At 44.6% G+C, this 24,333-nt stretch overlaps 1 protein-coding gene and 1 long non-coding RNA gene across 12 annotated transcripts in view; one reads left to right on the top strand and one right to left on the bottom strand.

The window, feature by feature from the left end:
* LOC138685050 (uncharacterized) overlaps positions 1-2,572 on the bottom strand; it is a 30,148-nt gene extending 27,576 nt beyond the window's left edge. The window contains exon 1 of the long non-coding RNA XR_011324292.1: positions 2,433-2,572. This is a non-coding gene — a long non-coding RNA (uncharacterized lncRNA). The remainder of the gene's footprint in view (positions 1-2,432) is intronic.
* KALRN (kalirin RhoGEF kinase) overlaps positions 2,423-24,333 on the top strand; it is a 530,488-nt gene continuing 508,577 nt past the window's right edge. For all 11 annotated transcript variants that reach the window (XR_011324291.1, XM_069780931.1, XM_069780932.1 and 8 more), the window contains exon 1: positions 2,423-2,550. Coding sequence is in view for 10 of the 11 variants with exons in the window: in XM_069780931.1 (XP_069637032.1) it covers positions 2,478-2,550 (73 nt within the window). In the remaining variant the exon portion in view is untranslated. The remainder of the gene's footprint in view (positions 2,551-24,333) is intronic.

Genomic DNA, 24,333 nt, shown 5'->3' with positions numbered 1-24,333 from the left:
TACTGCTGGCATTCCTGATATGGAGGTGGTCTTGGCACCCTCGTTGTCCTAATGATGTGAGCTCAGAGGGAGCACAGAAGTCTGCAATGAGCTTTGGCAGCCTAGACGTACCCTTTTGGTAGATATTTTCTGCAGATAGTTGTGGAATTACCCTTTTAATCCATAAACATAGAAAGGTAAATGGCTTCAGTTAAAACCAGCTGGTGTTAGGCTTGGGAAATGGGCAGTAGATCAGAAGGGAAGGAATAAGGCAGCCAGAGGGAAAGTAAATGCTAGATAGATCTCTATAGGATGTTTGCTCTTATTTCTGCAGTCCACAGGCATGACGTATGATTTACTTCTCAATTCTGTTTCAATTCCAGTAGTAAGCAGTAAGGTCAGTGAAGATGTGACTGGGATATCTGCTCATCCTGCCTGGTCATTGCCATTTTGACAGTTAAGTTTCTGCAGGGAAAGTTTCAGCCTTTTTATCAAGTGCAATATATCTAGTCAGTGAGCATACATCCAAATCCAGCCTTCCTCTACGCTCTATTGAGAAGAGATCAGATGGAGGAAATGCATGTTCCTCTGTTGTCTAAAACATTCTGGGCTGAAACAGGAAGGTTCTGCCAGCCTCAGCTGCTAACCTACCTGACAGATTGAGATCTGATCCAAACAGTGTCACTTACAACCAGTTGGCTCTGAGATTTCTGCTATTTGGAGTATTTTCTTTCTTGAGATGCACTAGACTGAATATTTAGCTCTTTTGAAGTGCGCCAGTGAGTCCCTCTGTGGTGACCAGGTTCCCCCGGAGATATTTTGTCCTCATCTTCTACAGCTGACTTCCTCCTGTGCACCTACAGAGTCCCTTAAACATCAGAGTTTTTCAGTGGCAAAAGAGTGGTGATTGGGCATTACCCCTACAGGATAATGACACTGAGGGCACAGGGATGTGCTGGCTAAAAAGCTTTTGTTCTTGAGACTGGGAGGTGCAATTTTGCAGCAAGGATGGGTTATCTAAGGGTAATACAGCCAGAAGGGGTAATTACTCCAACAGTTGCTTTTTCTTTCTAATGGTGGAGGTAGCAAAGATGAACAACTGTGAGGTGTGAGAGTAACATTCCTGTTTTACAATGGTGTTTTGAATAGGTGGAACAGCAACATTGCTCCTTAAGCAGGCTGCTAGTTTTAGACCTGTTACGTGATTATAGAAGAATGAGGAGCTGGTGAGACTTCAAATAGGTGAACAGGAGAAGAAAGAAAAGTGCCCAAATGGCAAACATCTGTCTTTCTGTCTATCTCTGCCTGTCTGTGCTTGAAATCTTGATAGCTGGGCTCAGGGAATAATACTTAACACAGCTGCTAACAAAGTACAAACAAGTATTCCTCACAGCACTCATTTTGAGACAACAATTATTGTCCCAAATCACAAATATTGGAGAGACAGCAGAGAAATAAAAATCATTTAGCTAGCTGAATCAATGTCTGAGCTGGGACCAGGGTCTTGGCTTTTCAAACTCCTTTTTGGCTTTCTAGTCGCCTAGGACTGTAAAGAACATAATATGAAGGCATACCTGCAACAACATGCAGTTTCACTGATCGTTTCTAAAGCAATCGTGCCTTACAGCCCATGAACAAAACAAAACAGAACAACGACCTAAAAACCCCCAAACAAAACCACCCCCCACCAAACCCCAAAACAAAGAAAAGAATTTATTTTCCGTGTAACCACACCGGCGTTCACTTTCGCTACCCGAGTACCTGCCCAGCTGACAGCCGAGCGCTGCGCCGTGCCCCCGCGGTTATTCAGCAGAGGGGAGACATGGCAGCGGTGCAGACCGGTGATGCGCATCAACACGGCTGCGGAACGCACAGGGGTAGGAAATAAAAAATCCCCCCCCCGCCTCGCTGGGGCGCCCATGCCCGCACCTGTGCCAGCCCGGCCCGGCCCGCCCCGCCGGCAGCAGCTGGACCCCCGCCCCGGGCGCGCCGCTGCGCGGAGCGGCCGCGCCCCGCGGAGAGGCTGCCCCGGCGGTGGGGGGCGCCGCCGCCGTCTCCCTGGCCGGCGCCCCGGCCTGGCTCAGGAAGTGCCGGTAGGGAAGCGGCGGGGGCGGCCGCCGGGGGCCGGGCCGGGCTGTCAGCGCGGCGAGGGGCAGCGGCGGCGGCGGCGGGGGGGGGGAGCGGAGCAGGTCGGAACAATAGCGGGTGGAGGGGAGGGGGCCGGCGGCGGCGGGGCTCGGCACCGGCACCCCGCCCCGGGCCGCGCCGCCCAGCGCAGCCCGGGGGCAGCGCAGCCCAGCCGCGGGGCAGCCGCCCCGCAGGCACCGCGGAAGGGATGATCCGGGCGGCGCTCGGCGGGGCTCGCTGCTAAACGCGCCTCCATCCCTCCCTCCCTCCTCTTCTCCCTCCCTCTTTCTCTCTCTCTCTCTCGGCTCTCCTCCTCCCGAACTCACTGGATATTACCAGCCGCCGGGCTCGCCGCCGCCTCTACCCCAGCCATGAATCCCGCCGAAGGGGCGGCGGAGGAAGGCGCTGTCCCCGACTCCGAGGTGGATGCTTTCTTCCGAACAGGTAGGGGAGCCGTGGGGAAGGGGCCGGGGCAGCGCCGGGCCCAGCCTCCTCCGCGGGATGCGGGGCTGGCGGCGGCGGCGCGGGCACCGCCGGCAGCGGAGCCGCGGGGAGGGGAGGGGAACGGAGGGGGTCCCCGCCTGCCTCCTCGCTTTGTCCGCCGCAGCCCCTCGGCTCGTCCGTGCCTCCGCCCCGGGGAGGATGCTACCGCGGGGCTGCGCTCCCGCCGCCCTCCTCGGGAGGACCGGCCAGGCCCCCGCCCCCGGCAGGCACAAAAGCCCCGCGGGGATGCTCGGGGAAAGCCGCCGCGTCGTCGCCCCCGCGGCAGGCTGCGCCGGCTGGGCCCCGCCGGGCCCCCGCCCCGGGCAGCGGCGGCCGCCCGGGTACTGACCGGTGTTTGGAAGCGGAGCCGGCTGCCTGCGCTGCCCGGGCGCAGCGCCGGGCGCTACCCCTGCCGTCCTCGGGTGGGCGGTGAGGGCGGAGGCGCCCCGCGCAGCGCTCGCCCGCAGCCCCGCTGCCGGCCGGGGATGCTGACCGCGCGGGGACGGGCTCGCAAAGTGTCTCGGGGCTGGGCGAGAGCCGTGTGTTTCGCTCTCGCGTTTCAGAGGATGCTGAAGTGGCGCAGAAGTGTAGCTGGGTTACAGCAGAGCATGGTGTGGGGCCTTCGCTAATGATGCAGTGGTTAATTAAATTATCTGGGCAGTGGGTATGTGCTGGGGTCCCCACTGCATCACTCGTTTGTGAGGTGGTGTTTATGTGGGAGCTCTGAAACGTTGCTTTGCACAGGATCAGCATCTCAACTGAAACAACTTGTGGTCTCCCCCCCCCCCCCCCCCCCGACAAAATCTGAATAAAGTATTATAGGCTTCTTGGTAGATTTTTAATTAAAAATTGTAAAGGATTAAATGCTTGTTTCGTAAGGGGATTGACCCTTTGGGGTTAGGACTGACACTTGGTGCCACAGCTGTTTGTCAAGACTTTGCTTTTCAGCTGTTTTCTTCCTTCTACCTGCTCATTAGCTACACACAGTGCCTTGAGCTCCAGTTACAAAAAACCGATTATGTAATCACCAAAACTTTAAAGAAGTAAAATCCTGAAGGCCTGCAGCAGCTCCCTGCTATGGTAGACTGCACCCCATTTATGTGAAAACCCTTTGATCTAGAGGATAACTATAATAAGGTCTGGCTGTGTGTATCTTGTGATCCACAAGCCATTAAGCCATAGGATATTTGTGTGCTGATAGCCTACCTGGTTACAAGCTAATTTCCTAAGTCTCAACAATGACAGATTTGTTTAAAAAAAAGAAAAATAACCCACCAATTTTCCTTTTAAAAGGAACCTGTTAATTACGGTTCCCCCCCACCTTTTCTTTCTCTCCCCTCCTTCACACAAAGCTGAATCATTTTTCTGTGACACTGCCTTTTCCACATAAGCATGTTAGCAGCATTGAATTTAGAAAGAGTCAAGTCTGTCTAGCTTGTATGAAAAAAACCTATTCCTAAATGAGGAAAAAGCACAGGGAGCCATGTGACTAGACATTTCTCCCAATCTGCCTCCTTTGCCTGAAATTTCACCTGTAGATCCATGAATACGTTTTTTACCTGCCTTACACATTTAACCTGGAGATTTCAGCAAGTTTCCTAACACTTCTGCTTCTTGAGGAAACAAAATCACAGGAACCTGGGCCTGGAAGGGATGCCTAGGCCACATCCTTGCACTGAAGGATGTATGCATAGGCCACCCTTGATGATTGTCTCATCTACCTTCATCGAAGGAAATAGTGAAATTCTTATTTCTGCACTGTTATGTAGCATCTTGTGTTCAAAAAGGTGACAAGGGAAAAAAACCACAACTATTAGTAATTCATTTTGATTGTCAGGTGTTACAATGGCCAGGCAACATCACTGTCAAATGGGGAAAAAGCACAAAATCAGGCACAACTCACATGAAATTGCACTGTTGATTTCCTGCGTTGTTTGTGTGCCGTTCACTTCTGGGGTTTGTGCGCTGTTGTTGTGCCTGTCTGAAGTTGGTTTTAATGGATGGCAGATAGAACAGCTGATGTGCGGCTTAGGAGAACAGCTGTAGACAGGACACAACTGACTCTTCCACTCCTCTTTTCGGCTGTCAATGGCAATCTTGCCTGAGTAAGGACTGAGATGGGGTCTGATTTGTAATAGCTGCAGAGAACTGCATTGACTTAGCATCCTTTTTTCCCTTGATATTAGCTTTTTTCTTTTATTCCTTCTGTCCTGACTTGTATTCTGGATTTGTAAAGCATAACCGTTGTGGCTTACAGGCCCTCATACATTCACATCAAGAAAACGTGAATCTACGTGGTTTACAGATTAGCTGTTCAATAGCACAAGCGTATGCGAAGCTGCCTAAACTCTTTCTGAATTCATAGCTACTACATGGAAAAGCATGAACTCACTGTTCTCAGTGAAAAAAATGGAGTCCAAACAACTAATATCTCGCTCAGGGGCTTTTAGGAACCAGCTGGCCTTTGCGTTGAGCCGGGTGGATCGATAGGCTGTTCCCCAGTACCAGCAGAGGAGGCTGATGCTGGGAATGGTGCCGCGCACAGAGCGGCTCCCCCAGCAGCACCCAAACACTTGGAGGTAGCAGTCCCTTATCAGCGATGACAACCAAGAACGCAGCTCTGAGCTGTACCTGGAAAGTAAAACTGAAGGAATTAACAGGAGGTAATAAAGGAGGGTCTTTTCTGGTGCTTACACTGATGAGAACTAGGAATGACTTTTAAGAAAAGGGTGGATTTAACACCTGTGTGGTTGATGCTGGCAGTCAGTTAAACCTCCCTGGAGACAGGCAGGGGTAGGGACTATTCTAATTTTCACCATCAGATATACACAGAGAGTAATTCAGTCATCTTTTAGAGAATCACTCCCATGTAATTGGGATAAAAATTAACAGGCAGAGGGACTTAAAGGGCAGAAATGACTATTGCAGTCTCCAGCTCTGATTTCTGGGATAACACTGGCTCCTGAATTGAGGCAGTAATTTCTGCACGACATGTATCGCTTCTGTTTGAGCTTATGTTTGAGTAAGAAACCAAATCTATGCCTAGATATGCCTTATTAAGTTTCTTATGTCTATTTTGGTGACAGATAAAATATGAGCAAGTTCTCTGGAACTCTCCGTAGTCTATATTAGATGTGTACCAAGACTTTTATATTGCATGGAACTGAATCCAAATACTTGTTTCAAACATAAATTAAGTCACTTTGTAAAGCATACAAATGACAGATATCCCTTGGATACAGACACAGGGGGAAAGATTTACCTTCGTGCCTAAGCTGCAGGACTTTCTTCAGTGTGTTTTGGAAGCAGAGGTGAAACATAGAAGGAAATCCTTTACCAAAATTTTACGTATTTATAGAGGTCAGTGACAGAACAATTTAGCAAACTACCGATTACTGGCAAGGGTAATCATCAATATTTCTTATCCACCAGCAGGTACAGTTTTATTTTCTAATTTATTTTTCTGGCACTTAAGTATAACATTGATTATGTCTGATATGATAATGCTGATTTTGTCATCGATACTTCCTGTGAGTGAGTTGAAAATTGATACTGTTCCATCTCCTTTGACTGCGATGAATTATTCTGTTTGCTTTCTGCTTTCCACCAGCCTTATACTTCCAGCGTTGTTCATTTGTGCATGAGTGACTGGCAGCTCTGCTACTAAATAACTTTAAAATGATTGGCAGTGGCCAGGCTGTGATCAATAGATGTGCTTGAAATGATGTCTGCAGAGAAGTGCTCCTTGAGGTTGATGGAATCAAGTGTCTCCTCATAGAGCAGATAAATTGATTCAATTGAATTGTCACTGGGGGTGAGGTGTTCACGTGACAATGGCTGGCTTCCTCACCTTGAGACTTTATAATTTATAAGGCCTGCTCTGGTAATGTGTGCTGATAAAGGAGGCTCTGTTGTAGAAAAGACTGTCAGGTTGTGCCTACCACTTGGAAAGCTCCTGTGTTCTTTAAGGTGATGCTGTTAATTAAAATCTGTACCTCTCTCTAGAGGCTTTGACCTCTAACCCTGTGAGAAATTTGAGTTTTCTTCCTTTCTTTCCTTATTGTCTAATGTAGGTGTTTTTTCATGTCATTGACATGGGGGAGGAGGACAGTTATCTCACTACATGTGGGGATCCAGATCCTCCCAAGCCTCTGTCACCAGGTACCCCAGTGCATGGGGAAGGCCGTGTGGCTCTGCCTTGCAGTTGTCCCAGCTCTTCCTCCTCAGGACTCTTGGAGGGAGCTCTGCGAGTCCAGGAATTGGCACGTAGACATGGCAAAGGACATGAAGGTGAATCAAGAGGTCTTGGTGGGAATGACTGTCCTCTTCCCCCCTCTCACCCTGCAGACACTGCTCAGAAATGGGGCAGAACCTGCTGATTTGTGGAGTCTTGTGACAAAAGGGAAGGATCTCTTTTTGTCAAATCATGGAAGGGATCAATTTAAATTGGTGATTTATGTTCAGAAAAGCATTTCTTTCTGTCTCACACTTTCCCATACTTCTTCCTTCCTCCTCACTCAGAAGTACGTACAGGGCAACGGGGTGACATCTGATAGTTATTTACAATGTGTTTCTTCTGGATAAGATTGCGTTGTGTTTATAGGCCAGTAGGAAGGTATTTATTCTATTTGATATTAATTCAATTAACGCTGAACAGAATTACTTCCAGAGGAAGAGGCCTTTCACACCCAGCTTCTGTTCACAGCTGGTATGTATTGAAGTTCATAATCTTTGATTTCCAGGACAGGGTGCAATAGGGAACATAAGCTTATAGCACAGACATTAGTAAAGTGCACAGGCAATACAATAAGGCTGGATATGGCACCTACAGAAGTTATTGGGGGGGGGCGGAGAACCTGTTGCCCACACTGTGTTTTGAGGTTGAAACTCTGAAAGAAGAAAAGTGGTATCTTAAAGTCATCAAAGGGGACTCCTGTACAACCCTCCTAGTGCTAGTGTAGAACATTTTGCATGTGGCCTTGGATGGCCATGCGTGCCATGGGATGATGAGCTGCATGGATAGAAGCGATCATCCATCTTGGCCAGGCAAATATAACTATCACTGTTTCCCACCACCTGCCTCCCATAATGTGCCATAATAATAACCTGCTGGGGAAACACGAGGGTTTAAAAATGGGAGCAACTTTGATGGGTTTGGTGGTTGGTTTTTTTTGTTTGTTTTTTTTTAATTTCCAAGCACACCCTCGTGTTAAGAGCCTGCTGGAGAGTCCTCCGGGCAGACAGGTGCTCTGGGTCTCTTGAAGGTTGGGGATGAAGTATTCTGTTGTTTCAGCTGCTGTGACCTTGTGGTCCCTAGGAAGGTTGATTATGGATGTGTAGGAGCTTTATTGCTCCATGGCGACATGTACCATACAGTACCCAGTGGTATTTCAGGTACTTCATAGTTATACCAAAGAAAATACTTATGGAGTATTAGGCCTTATAAACCCATAGCACTGTGCATTTTATGGCTGGAACTTAAAGTAAGTCATGAAACAACTTAGAGGTATTTATGCTTTTGTTTGATTTGGACTGGTGTCCTGCTTTTAATATTTCTTTGCATAAACAACTCCCATTTTACAGCCTTGCATGGGGCACGCACCCTGTGTTTAACTGAAGGGACTCTGCCACTTGGGGAATTTTGCCTAGTGAATCTGGCAAGAATAACAGTGAATATTGCAATATACGTGTTGCAAAAGAAAGCTGGATACCAAAAAGTCAAATATGATTGTCTGAATGGAGAACCCTAAAGCGTGGAGGGCTGTAAAAGAAAGAAGTCATAATATTTTGAATTATTTTTTTGTCACTCAGTTTTGGGACAGATTGTGTTTCTGTCACGCAGATCCAGAGGACTTTAGATGAATTGTTTGGGAGTTTTCAGAGATGTAACTGAAAACAGAACTTGGCCCAGGCATCGCAGTGGCAATCGTAAATTTAGGTTCGAGTCAGTCACCTGTGTGATATGTGGACTGCAGTGTGCTGAAATGGGATTTAGAGCATTTTGTGCTAAGAATGGAGTAATGTTTCATCAAACTATTTAAGTTTTCATGTCATATTTCAGATTCGGTTCAGAATAAGCCCAGTATTTGAATCCGGGGCAAAGACTTTCCTCTATTGTAAGTCATTGCTAAAGTTGTTATGTATGTGATTGCTGTGGAATAACATTAGTTTCAGTTGCTTTTCATTTATTTTATTTTGAACTATTCAGTGAGGATTCAAAGTGATATATTAAAATTATGTATGTTCAATGCTGGAGTGTGAAATACCATGTAAAACATTTATTGAAGTTTAAATAATTCGTTTCCTAATTAATCAAGGGCTTAGGAGATAATTCTGTTTCTACTTTTAAACATGAATATTCATTTTGTTTGCTCATTTTCATTAACTAGTGCCTAGAATAAATTGTGGTTTATTGGGGTTCTTTCTCCCTTATCAACGTGTGTGGCTTTGTTACTAAAATCCAGGAGTGTTTTCTGTTTCTTCCAAATTACACAATATAATGACTGAGAACATATAGGTACATAGGCCTAATTTGTCACACTCCCACTTCAAGGCAACAAATTGCCTTTAAAACTAAAAACGAAATTCCTTTTTTTGTGACCTTAATTATACGAACCAGCATTTCAGTTTCACTGATGGAACAAAACTACCATAATTAGGTAGACTGTAGTTTTTAGCGTAAGGTCACATCATGCTTTGCTGAGAATAATAAGAGGAAATGATCTTCAATTCAACATCTCGGTGACTGGCAGACCAGCTGCTCTGGTCATTTCTGTTCATGAAGTGGCCTTGGGAAAAAGGGTGAGTGTGTGTTGTTTGTGAGAGAAATTAAATTAACCTTGTCACATAGTTGGTACCCATGTAGACTTAGTGGAGGTTTCAGGTTTTGAAAACTCCTTTTTTTTTTTTTTTTTTGTGCGTGTGTGGTATAAGCTGTGTTGAAGTGGCAGAAGACATGCCTTACATTTAAAATAAAAAAATCATTGCAAGGAAAGATTCAACTCCAAGATGTTGCTCTCTTCTATGGATTGTGAGCCTTTCTTTGCAAGGTGAGCACTTGGTAAAACAGTAAAGTCAGTAGGTCAGGCATGCTCCGGTGCAGCCAGGGTATGAAGAGTGGTAGTTGGCCCAGGTTGGTTTGCTACCTGAAATTAGAATATATCTAGCGAAAAAGAGCTTTGTAAAGGTTTCCTGGTAGTATCGGTGCTGCTGGCGTGGTTCCTGACTCCTGGAGTGTACCCTGGTGCTCCTGCTGTTTTAATGGCAACTGGCAGCCTACATTGGGAGCAGCATCGTCAGCTGGAAACAATAGTGTCTGATTCTTGTTTGTCAGCCGGGACAATAGCCCCTCTGATGGGCTGCAGTGAAGGAGAGCGGGCTTCCTTTGTATGGCAGTGCAGGCATGGCAGATGGCTAATTGGACATGATAAACCACAGGGGCAATGGGGGAGAAAAAGGAGATCTGCAGGGATTATCAGCTTGTATCCCCTGTGTTAGGGAAAAAAATAATATGTATTTTAAAGATGTTATCAACTTTAGCTCTTTGCCATGAATGTATCATTCAATAACGAAGAAGGGTGATGCCCTAACTAAAGTTTTGCCTTAGCTGATGCGAAGTCCACTTTATTAGCTGGAAGCAAATCATATTACTGTATGGGAAGGTAAGCAAATGCATGGCCCCCAGAGATGCTGGTATGGCACTTAGGAAAATTAGCAGTGCATATTTTTCACCAGTCTTGTAAGTGAATGTCAAAATGTTGTGCCAAACAGCATCCAAGCTGAAAACAAAGAGCTTTGCAGCAGTGCTTTTCAGGAGTGGAAAGTTACGCTCTACCATAGTTTGTCTTGATATGAATAGATGTCCATTGGTGTTGGAGCACTGAAAAGCTAAGCTGATTAACGAAGACAGAATTTATTTATTTGAATGTATTTTATTAGGCTTAATAGAGTATACAGTATGAAGCCAAAACCTGAGGCTCTTGTGCAAACAAACTTTTGCTTATTTAAAACAGCTTAGTGAAAAATGGAATGAAAGCCTCAAGGTTAGCACCACAAAAATGATCAGAGGGGTGGAACGCCTCTCCTATGAGGAAAGGCTGAGAGAGCTGGGGTTGTTCAGCCTGGAGAAGGCTCCAAGGAGACCTTATTGGGGCTTTTCAGTATTTAAAGGGGGCTTATAAGAAAGATGGGGATAGACTTTTTAGTAGGGCTTGTAGCAATAGGACGAGGGGTAGTGTTTTTAAACTAAAAGAGGCTAGATTCAGACTAGAGATAAGGGAGGTATTTTTTTATGATGAGGGTAGTGAGACACTGGAACAGGTTGACCAGAGAGATGGTAGATGCCCCATCCCTGGAAAAATTCAAGGTCAGGTTGGATGGGACTCGGAGCAACCTGATCAAGTTGAAGATGTCCCTGCTCATCGCAGGGGGCTGGACTAGGTGACCTTTAAAGATTCCTTCCAACCCAAACTATTCTATGATTCTAAGGTATGTGTCAATCCCAGGTAGTTTTTGGTATGAGATGTGTAGGCTTAGCTGGTGGCTTTGGTGGCTCTGGGCTGTGAGCCCAAGGCTGTGCCCATAGTCCAGTAGTAGCAGGCAGAAGTTCATCCCATTGGCTGCATTTTAATTCCTTTTTTGCCCCCCCCCCCCCCCCCCCTAAACAGCAAGAGAAAACACACCACAACTTTGGAAGCAATTGAACAATTTTTGTTCATCTTCCTTCTGTCCACAGAAGAGGTATAAGAATTAAGTCTGAAAGGGGGTCATGTGCATCAGTGGCTGCTGCAGTGATCTGTAGTCATCGCTGGCGTTAATTCCCTGTTTTGTAAAATGGTATCAAGTGCCTAAAATACTTTGCTATTTTAGTGTCTCTCATAATAATAATGTTATGGCATATAACAGATACTTTTAAATTGTAGTAAAAATAAATCTGCAAGAGGTTAAAAATAATAGCTAGCAAGAAATATGCAGTACTCTGTGGAAGCAGATTTACTTTCTGTGGAAATGTCTGGACTGTGTTTCTCTTCCACTGTTTACTACTGTCTTTTCCCATGGGACAGGTTTAGTGGAAACTCCAGATGAAAAGTTTCAGCGGGTTGCCTTTGGTTTCAGCAGGCCCTTCAAGTGCCATACCTGTCAGTCTGTGTAGCTTTTGAAGCTATACGTGCAGGAGACCATTTGAAGGATTGTGAGTGGATGCAACAAAACTTCCAATAGGGCTATCCTCCTATAGGACCTACAATATTGTCATTATGTTACAATGGTTCTCTACCAGAGTTTATTATTTGTATTATTGTCTCAGTCACTGATTAGTTCCTTCTGAAGCAGATGCTGCGTGAACACTGAACAAAAAAATGATCCCTGCCATTAAGTGCTTACAATAAAAGCTGTCAAGTGGATTGTGAATTCATTTAACTGAAGACTTGTCTTTTGCTTTGCTTTGCTTTTAAACACATCTGAAGGACAAGCCAGAGGAATTACAGTCTAGCACTGGGTGTGGAGCGGAGAGAATGGCTGAGGATAAGGTACAAGCAGAAAAATAGGGAAGAAATGAGAAAACTGTAGGGAAACCTAAAAAACCCATGGAAGAATGCAACAAAGTTATATAGCAGAGCACTTCAGAGCTGGAGGGCACTTGGCTGAGAAAGGGATTGCAGCCTGCATCCTCTGTAGAAGGGAAGTGGGTGATGTCAGTGTGGGGAAGGTCAGAAGCCAAAGGAAATCACAGAAATGAGACAATAAGAGGTTTGATTGGAGTTGTAACTTTTGGGATGGAAAGCCAAAGGTAGGTTTTCTGACGTGTTAGAGAAAAAAATTGGCAGACTTTGGCTGGGTATGTAGTGAAAGGGGGGAACAGGCAATGCCTGTGCATGTACCATGCTCAGAATGGGAAAGACAGCCATAGGAGGTACTGCAAAGCACAGGAAAAATAGCAAGGTTTTCTCTTCTAGGAGATGCCTCTCACCATTGAAGACCATTATTTATCACACTGCAGTCTTTTAATGGTGACTGCACCAAATGCCTGTCTTGCTTTGATGCTGTGGAGAAAAGGCATTTCCCTATGAAGCGAAGACACAGAGCCAAAATCCTTGGGTGTTCTGCTTCACATTTAATGCCTCTTGTTCACAGAAATATGTCATGAAGAGCCAGCCTCCTTGGATCTGACTGCCGCTGTGTTTGCAGCAATTTAACTTTCCTGCTCTGCTTTTCTGTGCTGAGGCAGAGAGTTCAGGAGTGATGCTAATAGAGTCAGTCTGAAGCATTCAGATAAATTTAGTCCGAAGGAGCAAGTCAGGCCTACCGGGTGAATAGTAATGATCTTGTGAGCTTCAAGGACTTAGATCTACGGTGTGCGAATCTCCAGTTAACAGCTTGCTCCTATTCAACTCAATCCTGCTTGAAAGTTAGCTGGGGTGTTAAATAGGTCAGCTATCTATTACAGATTCCTGTTAGTCTGTAATCTGTCTGCTGCTTCAGGTTATTTATGAAATTCAAAATGAGATGGTCTTGAACTATTTGAGGCCAGGATAAAGTAGTTAACACTGGCTTGGTTTAAAACATCTCTGGTGCTAAAACAGAACAGAGGGAAAACCCTATTGGTTAGATGAGTTCAGGTCAATTAAAACTGTGGGTAATGGGAGTTTGTAAAAATTATACTTCCCAGAATGTAAGCCTTTATAATGGGAAAAGATATTAAAAAAAAAAAAGCTGCTTGTCTTCATCATTGAGTTGTGCAGTAAGGTGTAACTGGCAGCTTGGACCTGGTTGCTGTGACTAGGATTATTTCAGTACTTGATCCAGCTTCAGCTCTGTCATGATGTTTGTGCCTAGGAGCCTTACAATGCTCATATGCAACAGTTCAAAACCAATGGCTGGTAGGTTCTTACTTGGGTATTCAAAGGACAAGTTTCTACAGCATCCACCTCAGAAGTCAAGAAGTGCTCGAGACATGCAGGATGAACAATAATGGCTTTGCTTGGCTCAGCCATCCTCATCTCCCCTTGGTATGCAGTAGTAATGGAGATAATAGTAATTAGAAATAATACACAAAATTAGTACAGCATTTCAGAACACTTAAATAGTCACAGTCTTTGTGTAGAATAGGGAAGTCTCATCAAACCCATCTATAAAAAGGGATAATCAGGCACAGAGCTGTAGTAAGTGGTTTTCTCGAGGTTGTATGACTTTGTGCACATGTTCTTGAAAAACCCATGTCCTGGTAGTAGAGCAAAGCCTGACCAAGTGCTGCATGGCTTTACCTTCTGTTGGCAGGGCATGGGCCAGGAAAAGCCCACCAATCCCTTTTTACTGTAGAATTGTCAAAAGTCACGGCTGAAGTGACAGGTGAAATCAGAGAGATGTGCCAACACTCGGCTCTTCTTAAACCACTTGATGTGGGTGCCTATATATGGATGCAGGTGACCTACTTCAGACAGGTTGTACATCTTGGCCTTAGTCCTGGAAATTGGATTAACACACCTTGCCTGTGTCCACACCAACCAGTCAAATGGTCTTAAGATTTTTATTACACTGACCCTATTTTTAAATATACGTAGGTCAGAGCCACATGTGGTATGAAAAATGGCCCAATGCCAGTGACAGCAAAGGAGCTACAGTAATTTACACAGGCAGAAATTTTGGCCCGTGTTCAGCTGACAGACTCATGTGGGGATGAGGCCAAAGAGGACTGGTAGCAGAGTAAGGATATTTCTAATTTAATGTGTTAAGACATCCAGATGATTTTGCTCATCACTGTGGTACCTGAATGCTGACAAAACGAGGCACTTGGGCTCTGGGTCCATTCTGCTCACTATTTGGTAGGATCCCCTGTGCCTTTTTTGTAACGAGCGTGCTGCTGTGAAAGCTACATCTATTAAATGCTAAATGTAAGAGAGATTTAATGACATGCTATTAAAAAGTTCCACCTACCTAAAAATGCTTTGCTTTCCAGCCCAGGTTTGCTAATATATTCCATATTTCAGAGATCGCTTCATGAAGAGAATGCTGTCAGGAGCCGTTTACAGCTCTGATCTTTTGTTGTCTTTTACGAGTGCCAGATTCCCTTTCGCTGCAGAGCCAGCCACTCTGCCACGAAGTTTATGCTGTGGATGTCTCCTGTGGGCGTGTTAGTTACTTGGGGCGTGGGAAGGTACCTCCTGACTGGTTCCATACAGCAGAGTTTAACAGAGCTATAACCATAGTATATGATTTCCTTTTCTTGGTCTCATTTTTCCTGATACTTTTTCCTCTTGGAATATATCTAGCAAATGTAAAACCTGTGTGTCGCTCTTCCAAATGGGGCTGTTCACTTAACATGGCATTGTCCAGGGTAGAATAAATACCCATGGCCTTCTGAAGAGTGCTGAATGTATTGCACGTACCACCTGTATTTACCAGTAATGTTCCCCACATAACACGTGAATGAGAGAACTGCAAAGAGTTGTAATTAAGTGCTACTCTGAAGAGTAATTTTCACACTGACAAGAAATGGAAAGTCATGTTGCATCTTCCTAAGAGAATGTATAGCAAAGGAAAGTGACATCTTTGGAAGTTATGTTTATATTTCTTTTATTTAGAGACAGAAGCCGTGGGACATATAGCACAGGCTGTAGTTGCTGGTTTGTGGGCTGCAGAGATTGGTGTGGGAGCTCTCTCCCCATGTAAATGCCACCGCCCCTCCATTGCTCCCCCATCCAGAGCACAGCCCTTAATTTTTGCTGGCTGCAGCTCCCCAGCAAAGGCTACTTTTGGCTTGTATATACCTGGAAGATTTAAGAAGGAGAAAACCTGCTTCTGGCTCTGTTTTCTGGATGTCCCCAATCCAAATGGGCTTCCATCTTATTGAACTGAATGAGAGAGTGCTATGGGGGGACGCTGTCACTCCTTTTCCTCTTGTCCTGCTCCTGGGGTGCACAGTGACCTCTGTTTGCACACAAAGTAGCTGTATCTCAAATGGACAAGACAGAAACTTTATAGAGATTAAACTGACAATCTTGAAACTAATAGGATAGTGCAGAGGGCAGACTCAGGGTGGCTAACTAGCAGGCATGCAAAGTGCATAGGCAGACAAAGCAGGACTAAGCTCCTTTTTATTTTTTTCTCTTTTTCTTTTTATTTCATCTAACATGTAGCTATGTTAACAGCTGCAGCTAATGACTTCTGAAGGGATCTCCTCTCCTGGCTCCCTTTTTGCTCTTCCAATCTATGTATGTATTTTTCCTGAGAGCTGTTCCAGGAACTGAATTAAAACCTCCCTAGTCATTACTTTCCCTTTGGTGTGCGGACACCCTGCAAACAGTGGCTCGTGCAGCAGCCTGAAGCAGTTAGGTTTCAGAGGAAGCCAACTGTAGCATTCTATTTTTAAAAGGTTATTTTGATGAATTGGATTTTATGACCTGATTTGAACTGGTCTTGGGCACCCACGTGTTGAGCTGCCGCAGCCTGAACCCGCAGGAGTGTCACTGTTTGCTGTTTCGCCATTGCAATCCTATCTGCTTTCTGTATCAGACAGCAACAAATTATTCTCTCCATCCTCAATCCTGCTTGTCCTGTGTGTTGGTAGTGGAGAGTTGCAGATCTTTTGGTGGGGAAATCAAAACTATGCTTGTCATATTGCAGTTTCTTGGCTGTCCTGTTTCCCTTCAAGCACTGGGAGTCTGAAGTTGGGGCTGTCATCTTTTATGAAACACTATTATGGGTTTTTTTTGACTGTCTGTAAAAAATGGAGGATTAGTTTACATAAGTTTCATCCTTAACTTTGCTATGGAGTTACAGATATAGGTGCTACATAAGACCTTAAAACACCAGACTTAGAAACACCCACACCTCTTAGCTACAGTAACTGAAACTTGAACAGCCTTGATCCAGAAAGCCACGGGCTGTTGCAGCATCAGTCCCTGATGCCTCATCTGGACACATCCTTGCACAGCTCCTCTTTACACCAGTGGCACAGGAGCTTTACAGTGGGACTTTGGCGGGCACCAGCCTGGGCTTCTACCAACCTATAGGAGGCATTCAGCATGTAGGAGTGAATATAAATCTTGTATTCAGTCTCTTGAAACTGTCTCAATATTTCTATTGTGTAATTCTACACAATGTTTCTACTGTGCTGAAGTAACTTGAGTTTATTCTCAATCCAGAAACAAATGAGAAAGCTGTAATGGATTGCTTTGGATTAGGTATTGATGCTCAAGAAGGCTGTCTGTTTCAGTGTCACATTTACACATGGATAAATAAATGAATGTGTTAGTTTGGAAGTTTAGGACTTGTCATGGAGGTGCTTATCATACAGTAGTCCTGCTGGCACTCTGCTGATAAATGGGATTTTTAGATAGAAAGCCTTCATGGATGAGTAGGTGCTGTGGGCTCTGTTGTTGGCACTCATCCATTTGAGCCCCTAAGAGGCCTTAGATATTAAAACTGTACTTTTTTTGATGTTAAGGCTTGAGGTTCACAGTTCTGAAGCTGTTGGTGCAAATAAGGAACCCCCTGAGCAATTTCTGGAAAAGAAGGCTGCATTCCTAATATCCTGGCCAGATTCGTCTTGGGATAGCTATATTCTTCTCTACATTTCTACCTGAGGTTATGCTTTGCAATGCTGGTGTTCATGAATAGTCAAATTCAGCAATTTGACTGTATGAATTACTGCATTTTAGTGTTAAGAGGTAATTTGTATCTGTGACTCTTCCATAGGGCTTCAGGGTGAAGATCCTGTTATTCTTAGCACCTCCGCTGTCTTTGCATAACCTCTCTTGCTTTAGGCAAAGTAAAGCAAAACCAGCCTCTGGCAGCTCTGTGTCAGGAACAGCACATGCAGATGACCAGGTCCGGGCACTCTATCCTTCCCGGCTGCTATCAAAGCCGCCTGGGAACACACGGGCTTCCCCTGTGTCACAGCCCAGCCTGTATGCCTGAAGGAAACCTCCTCGTATCTTCAGCTATTCCTGTCCAGCTGCGCATGGGTCCAGCACATCACAGATCATTGTTTAAGATGGCAAAGTGTGTTGCAGCCCTGCAGCATAAGAGGGGCTGTAAAATGTGAAATGATGTTATTGTTGTTAAAGAAGTTTACAAGCTGTTAAACACTACGTGTTGGCGAGGCAGAGCTTTCCTATTTCCACTGCTTGATAAGAGGCTTGTGAGTGAACACCTGCTGTATACAAAGAACAGGAAAGGCAGGCTCTGGTTTTCTCCAGTGTCCCAAATTGGTGGGTGTTTTTCTGGTGCTGGCTGGACCTGAGTTCCCAATATCTCAGCCCTCTTCTGCATTTTGGCATGTAGTGTTCATATAGGGTTAAATTACGGTGCGGCAGCTGAATTGCAAGCTTTTCTGACAGGAGCTCTTGAGCTTCTGCATCCATAACTTTCCTGAGGCTCCCTTAGGTAAAGCCTGGCATGCTTTATCTGACAGAGAGCTCGGTCGATATTTCTAACGGCTTATTCTGCTGGTGTCAGTGCATCTAGATGCTGCCAGAAACTTTCATCCTGAGGTTGTAGGTATCCCCAAGTTATATTTACTAGTGGCAATGTTGCAGTAGAAATGCCTCAGCAGCAAGGCTGTGATACAGGAATGAGTGTTGCATCCCCATAAGATGAAACAATTGTGCCTTTTTGGGTGGGAACCATAATTTGAATATAGGAAACTTATGTGCTAGAACAGCATCTTTTACAGGGCTTTTAATCTTATGCATCTCATCTTTTCTGGTCTATGTCAGACCAGAGGGTTCTTCAATTATTCTTGTTTGTCTTTAAATATCAGTTATCTCCTTGCTGTGAAAACTGATCCATTACAGAACATGGTTTATTTTGCATTGGAGTAATCCTAAGAGAAAAGATTGCTGCTGTGAAAAGCAAAGCCCTTGCTTGGTCTTGTTGTTCTGTGTTCCTCTTGTCATCATTAAAGCTCTTCATGTTAGACCACGAGCAGCCCACATCATCACCAGCTTTCCCTGCTGCTGGGACCCTGCAGTGAGACCATAATCCTGCATTTGCCATCACGATGTTTTCCCATATAGTGTGATTTTACAAATCTAATATTATGCTTTCTCTGCAGGAACAACAGCAACAACAAGATAGGCTGCAAATAGCAATGTTAGCAGAAGTAAGCAAGTATTCCATAGTTTTACAGTGCTGGACAAACAGCAAGCTAATTTTTACCTTGTAGTATCAAGGTTGTAGATGAGGATAGTGTGTAATGTAAAATTCTGGAGATGAAGGTCCTACTTTTGCTGTGGCCTACTGGATGACATTAAGCAGTTAGTGTTGCTTTGTGCCTCAGTTTCCCTCTGAGAATTGGGTAATTGGCTGTGGATGAAAAGCCCAATAAAATAATAACAACACTTAAAGCAGTGCGTATAACAGTTATTAACACAGAACGCTGTCATCATCTCCACTTTATAAATGCGAGGAACTGAGGCAGAAAATGGTTTGCCAAAAGCTATTGATGTAGTCAGGGCAAGAGTCCTCATTAGACCTCTGGAGCTGGTGGCTGCCTGGCCAGCCTGCAGGCTTCGTGCTGCTCATCACCCTCCTGTCCCTGCCTTTGAGTACCGCACCGCTGGTTAAATGCAGAGGACTTTGGCGTGTGGAACAGATTTAGGCTCATTCCTTTTACTGTTCCTGCTGAGTGAATTGGAAAAGCAATAAACAAAATGGTTTTTATCTAGGAAAAAGGTTTTAGAGCCCTCCATTTTTAACAAGCATACGTTAATAGTATGAAGTATATGGGACAGCATTGTCCTAATTAGTTTTCGGTTGAAATTAACAGCCCTTGAGTTCAATAGGAACAGATTTAGGCCAACACAGTGTCTTTGAAAAATTCACAGGACTTTTTGCCCTGTGGTTTTGAATATGAACTGAAGCTTCAATATCATGGAACCTCCTCTGAGCAGAGTTTTACTCTTCATTTAAAATGTTCTCCCTCTTTAAAAGCCAGCTTCTTAGTGTAATTTGAATCCATCTTATTTTAGGGTATATATTTAGTATCCAGCTGATTTTTTTCCTCTAAAGTTCTTGGATAGCAAGTCCATTAAGAAATCTCAGTGTTGCCAAACCAGTTTAAGACATTTGGAACTTCAATTACCTGCTGAACTCTTAAAAAGTAATTTGGTAATGAAAGCAGTGAATGCATTCTGCAGTGTTTAAGGATTGCTTACAGAGATAAAATGGTTTTGGCTGGATGTCAGATAAATACTTTTATGCTGAAGCATATGTGCAACTAGTTTTTCTCCTTTTTTTGAATGAGTCTAAGAGTCTAATCCTTCAGAATATCCCCAAACAAATTCTGGATTACTAGATCCTGTGTTCTTAAATGAAGACAATCATTTAGTATTTTGCACCTAAGGAACATCTTTCATCTCTGGATCTTGATGTATTTTACAAAGCCAAATATGTTCAGTCTAACCAAACTTCTGTGAAACAAGAAAATATAATTTCCCATTTTACAGCTATGTTAGCCAGCAGGAGGACATGATCTGGCTCTCACATCAGGCTGGTAGCAGAGATTGCTTGGAAGATGATATGGGATGGCATGCCTAGGTAAGAAACTTGGGGAACAGATTCTTTGAGTCTTGCTGGTTTTGACACTGACTTGAATGTGATCCTGGACGCTGGTCTGATGCCTCTTGCAGGTGAAAAAAAGAAGGATGCAAAACTGTTTCCATCCCACTCTGAGTTGTAGATTATATTTGCATGTGTCCCTCTGCAAGCTCTGCCCATGGCTGGGAAGCCAAGCAAGGGCTCTGGTGCATGAAACAGTGGCCAGTGTAGGGGAGAGAAAGAGCTGAACTGCATTGCTATTGTACAGGTAACAGATGGCATTTTGCTTATGTGAGAGAAGCTTCTCAGCTCTTCCAGTGTGTTTCCGTTTTAAAATTCATCTTTCTGGAGTTAGGTTGGCTGAAACAAATACACACTTAGCTCCGGTTTGAGAGGTGATTGAAGCTATGCCCTGTACTGTGAGATGCCTATCTCTGTATGTGGCTATGTAGTATTAACAAGCCAATCCTAGTTACCCTAAAATGAAGAATTTAGTTGAAGAATGAAGACCATTAGTACCAGCATATTTTGTTTTGTTGTTGTGATAATGGAATCCAAAGCTGAGTGGTGTTTCCTGTGAATCATACCCTAACTTTTTACGCGCTCCATTGTTCATCTGTGACACTGAATGCAACCTCATATGCTATTTTTTTTCCTGAACAGTATCTACAGCTGTGGCCAGATGTGCTGCTTGGCTTGCAGCTGAACTGGGTTCAAAAGCTTTGAACCCAAGCCAGGCTCAAAGTGGCTGGGCACTGTCCCCACTGCTGCAGGGTCGGTATCTGCAGGTGTAGCTGCATGTGCAGTCCTTCTCTAACCCAAATCAGTCAAAATTATCTGGGTTAAAGAAAAACCTCCATGCTTTTAAATAGTAAGCCAACCTGGATCATTTTGACACAACCGGGTTAGGGAGTGACTGCATACAGATATAGCGACAGATCGGAGGGGGCGGTAACCCAGCTCTGCTGCAGCCGAGCCATGAGCTGGGCCACAGGCTGAGTAACGCTAATTGTGAGTGAGTTCAGTAAGCTGCCCTGGCTTTTGTCCTATACAATAGCCTTGTTTTATAGGAAATAATGAAGTAGTCTAAGGGCTAGAAATGCAGCTGATGTTTCCCAGGTTTGGACTCTGATTATCAGTTTTCAGTCTGATGCCATCTATAGTAGATGTACTTGTACGTTCCTGCCCAAGGGCCTGGTAGTGCCTGTTTTTTCCCCCTACAGGCAATTTAGAGCAAGGTTCTTCTAAACTGCACTTGCTTTCATGGGCTGTAAGGAAGCTGTTACCCAGGTAATATTTTCTGGATAACAGCAGTGATTATCAGATTTTTATGCACATGACTGACACATATGTAGTCTTGACGTGAGACATGCTCTGTGGGTTTTCACAGCCTTCTAAACATGCTGATAAGGGGCAGATATAGCAAGGCTTTCTGCAAAAACTGAATGGAAGCATTCAAGATTTTAGTTCACAAAGGGTAGTGTAAAAATCCCTGTAACGCTATCTTGGGCAAGTTTTGTAAGTGTGTGTGTTTGACATTGGACTTGACAGTGATCTCATTGATTTCTGCAGTGCTGAGACTCAATTACTCTGGTTTAACATCAGTGTGCATGAGAGCGGAATTGGGCCCCCTTTCTTTCCCCTTGGGGAACCTGTTGACAGTGGTTATGCAGGTCATGTCCACATGCTGTGACCTGTCTGCACAGCAAGCCACCACTCTGTGTCACTTGCCAGCAGACATCTCCAAGGTACCCTCAGCTATAAAAGAGCATCTCACCCCGTCTCCTCTCCCCAGGAGATACGATCCTCTTGTTCCCATAGCACATGCACTGGATGCTGTGATCCAGCTCCTCACCAGGGCAACATATTATTCCCAACATGGGACCTCTTCCAGTTTCTGGTGCAGGCGACAGCAAGGGAATCCTATTTTGGTGCATAGGCTCATTCAGGAGAGTTGAGCATCCATATAAATAAATGGAGGAAGCTCCGCTGCAGTGAGGTGTATGGTGCATGGTGGGTGAGGAGAGATGCCCAGACCATTGGATGGGGTGCCCCCTGAATGCTGGGGCCCGTATCATTGCCTTTAATAGTCCCATCTGGTGCATGTTGCAGGAGTGTTGATGATGGTGTGTGACAGCTTCATGTCTTCTAGCCCTGAAGCTGATGACAACCAAAGAGAAATTACTTTCTCTTGTCGGTGTTTATTTCCAAATGCATTCACAGCACGACTAGGTGCTTCCTCTGGCTGTCTGAGGCGAAGGCTTGACCTCTCCTTCTTTCAGTTACCTTGACATTTACTTGTAACAAACAGACCTAGATGTTGCAGTATGTTTTTCTGGGTCATTGAATGCATTATATGCTTGTCCTTCACAGAATAAATACAGTATCTTTCATCTCAGCCCATCAGCTTGGTTTTGGTGGTTTTAATTTTGTTGTAGTTGTTTAAACCCAGTCGTTTTTTCAATAGGTATTATTCATATGGGGAGAAATAAATTGAGCCATACTCGAAGCACACTCCCTCATGCACGCACCCAGGGCTGTAGCATGAGGCAACAGCCATGAGTCCAACCCAAAGGGCTGACTCTGCTGCTGTGCAATCTGTGGGGTCACTTATATCTGTGGAGACGGGATGCAAAATCCCATGGCTGGGACAGCAGTGGGGCTGAGCAGTCCCAGAGCAGAGTCTGGCCTCAGCTGGTTGTGTTCAGCAAATGTACAATTTGTCCTGTGTTATGAGCATGTGCTGCCAGGCTAGGTCCTCCTGCTTGCTGTGTTATATGCAGAGACAAGTCTATATGCAGCCTACAAGCTGTCTTAAGCATTTTGGAAACCTCTGTGCATGAATGGTTTATCTGTGTTTCTGGAAATGAGCTTGACTGACACAAAAACACAGGAAAAGCTGCATCCCAGATGCTTTTGCTATGATTTGGTTGTGTTTTCTGGGAATACTTGGCATATGTAGCATTGTTTGGTCTCCTTCAAATCATACCTGCCCAGAGGCCAGGAGTCTGTGAGCTCATGGCTTGAGATGCAGTTGGCTACTTTCAACCTTAAACACTACTTTTCTGCAACAACTGTCTTTTATTTGTAGAATTCAGTCCAATTTCATGGTATTCAGGCTGTTTCACTTACCATTTCTCATGCTTTTTCCATGCTATCTCTGCATACCAGTAGTGCAATGGTCTCCATGTCATCTCATCCTGAAAATTTTGGTGGTAACAATAAAAATGTCCATATTTATTGATGGATTCAGGAGAAACCTCTTCAGCTTTCGGTTGAAAAAAGAAAAACAGATTAATTTGATATGTTTTGACAAAACCACTAATAACAGAAAAATTTTGTTTGAAAGCTTCCCAGAAAATTAGAATAGAAATTGTTAGTTCATGAGCGGTTTACATTTTCCAACAGATACATTAAGGTTTTTTTGGAGAACAGGGGACACTTTCCTGTGATTATTTTGCTGAGTCAAAGCCATATTTCATAGTGAGAAGAAATTTTTGCTGGAAACTCCTTGTTCAGCCCTGCTATTCCAACTTGAATCATAGAATCATTTAGGTTGGAAAAGACCTTCAAGATCATCGAGTCCAACCATCATCCATGCCCACTAAACCATGTTCTGAAGTGCCTTGTCTATGCGCTTTTTGAATACCTCCAGGGATGGTGACTCAACCACTTCCCTGGGCAGCCTGTTCCAATGCTTGACAACCCTTTTGGTAAAGAAATTTTTCCTAATATCCAACCTAAACCTCCCCTGCCGCAACTTAAGGCCATTTCCTCTTGTCCTGTTATCAGCCATCTGACAGAAAAGACCAGCACCCACCTCACTACAACCCCCCTTCAGGTAGTTGTAGAGAGCGATAAGGTCTCCCCTCAGCCTCCTCTTCTCTAGACTAAACAGCCCCAGCTCCCTCAGCTGCTCCTCATAAGACTTGTGCTCCAGTTGGTTCTAGTTGGTTAAGCATCACCTAAAAAGCCATTCTGCTTGCATCACCAGTAAATTACCGTGCTTTAATATTTACCTTGAAAATGAGGCTGATAATAAATTAAAAAACAAACAAGCAAGCAAGCCTGCGACCTGCACGTGCCAGAGTTAATGGACTGTTGGCTCTGTTTGTGCCGTAGTGATTGATGGGTGCTCTGATGGAGTTGCTTCTTCCCTCTCTCTCTGTCTTGTCTGCATGGTAATGCCTCCACTCATTGAATAAT

This window comes from Haliaeetus albicilla, chromosome 4 (assembly GCF_947461875.1).
Source record: "Haliaeetus albicilla chromosome 4, bHalAlb1.1, whole genome shotgun sequence".
In the NCBI taxonomy this organism is placed as follows: domain Eukaryota; kingdom Metazoa; phylum Chordata; class Aves; order Accipitriformes; family Accipitridae; genus Haliaeetus; species Haliaeetus albicilla.
Note: the sequence above shows the minus strand (reverse complement) of the source record. Positions and strands in the feature narration are given on the sequence as shown.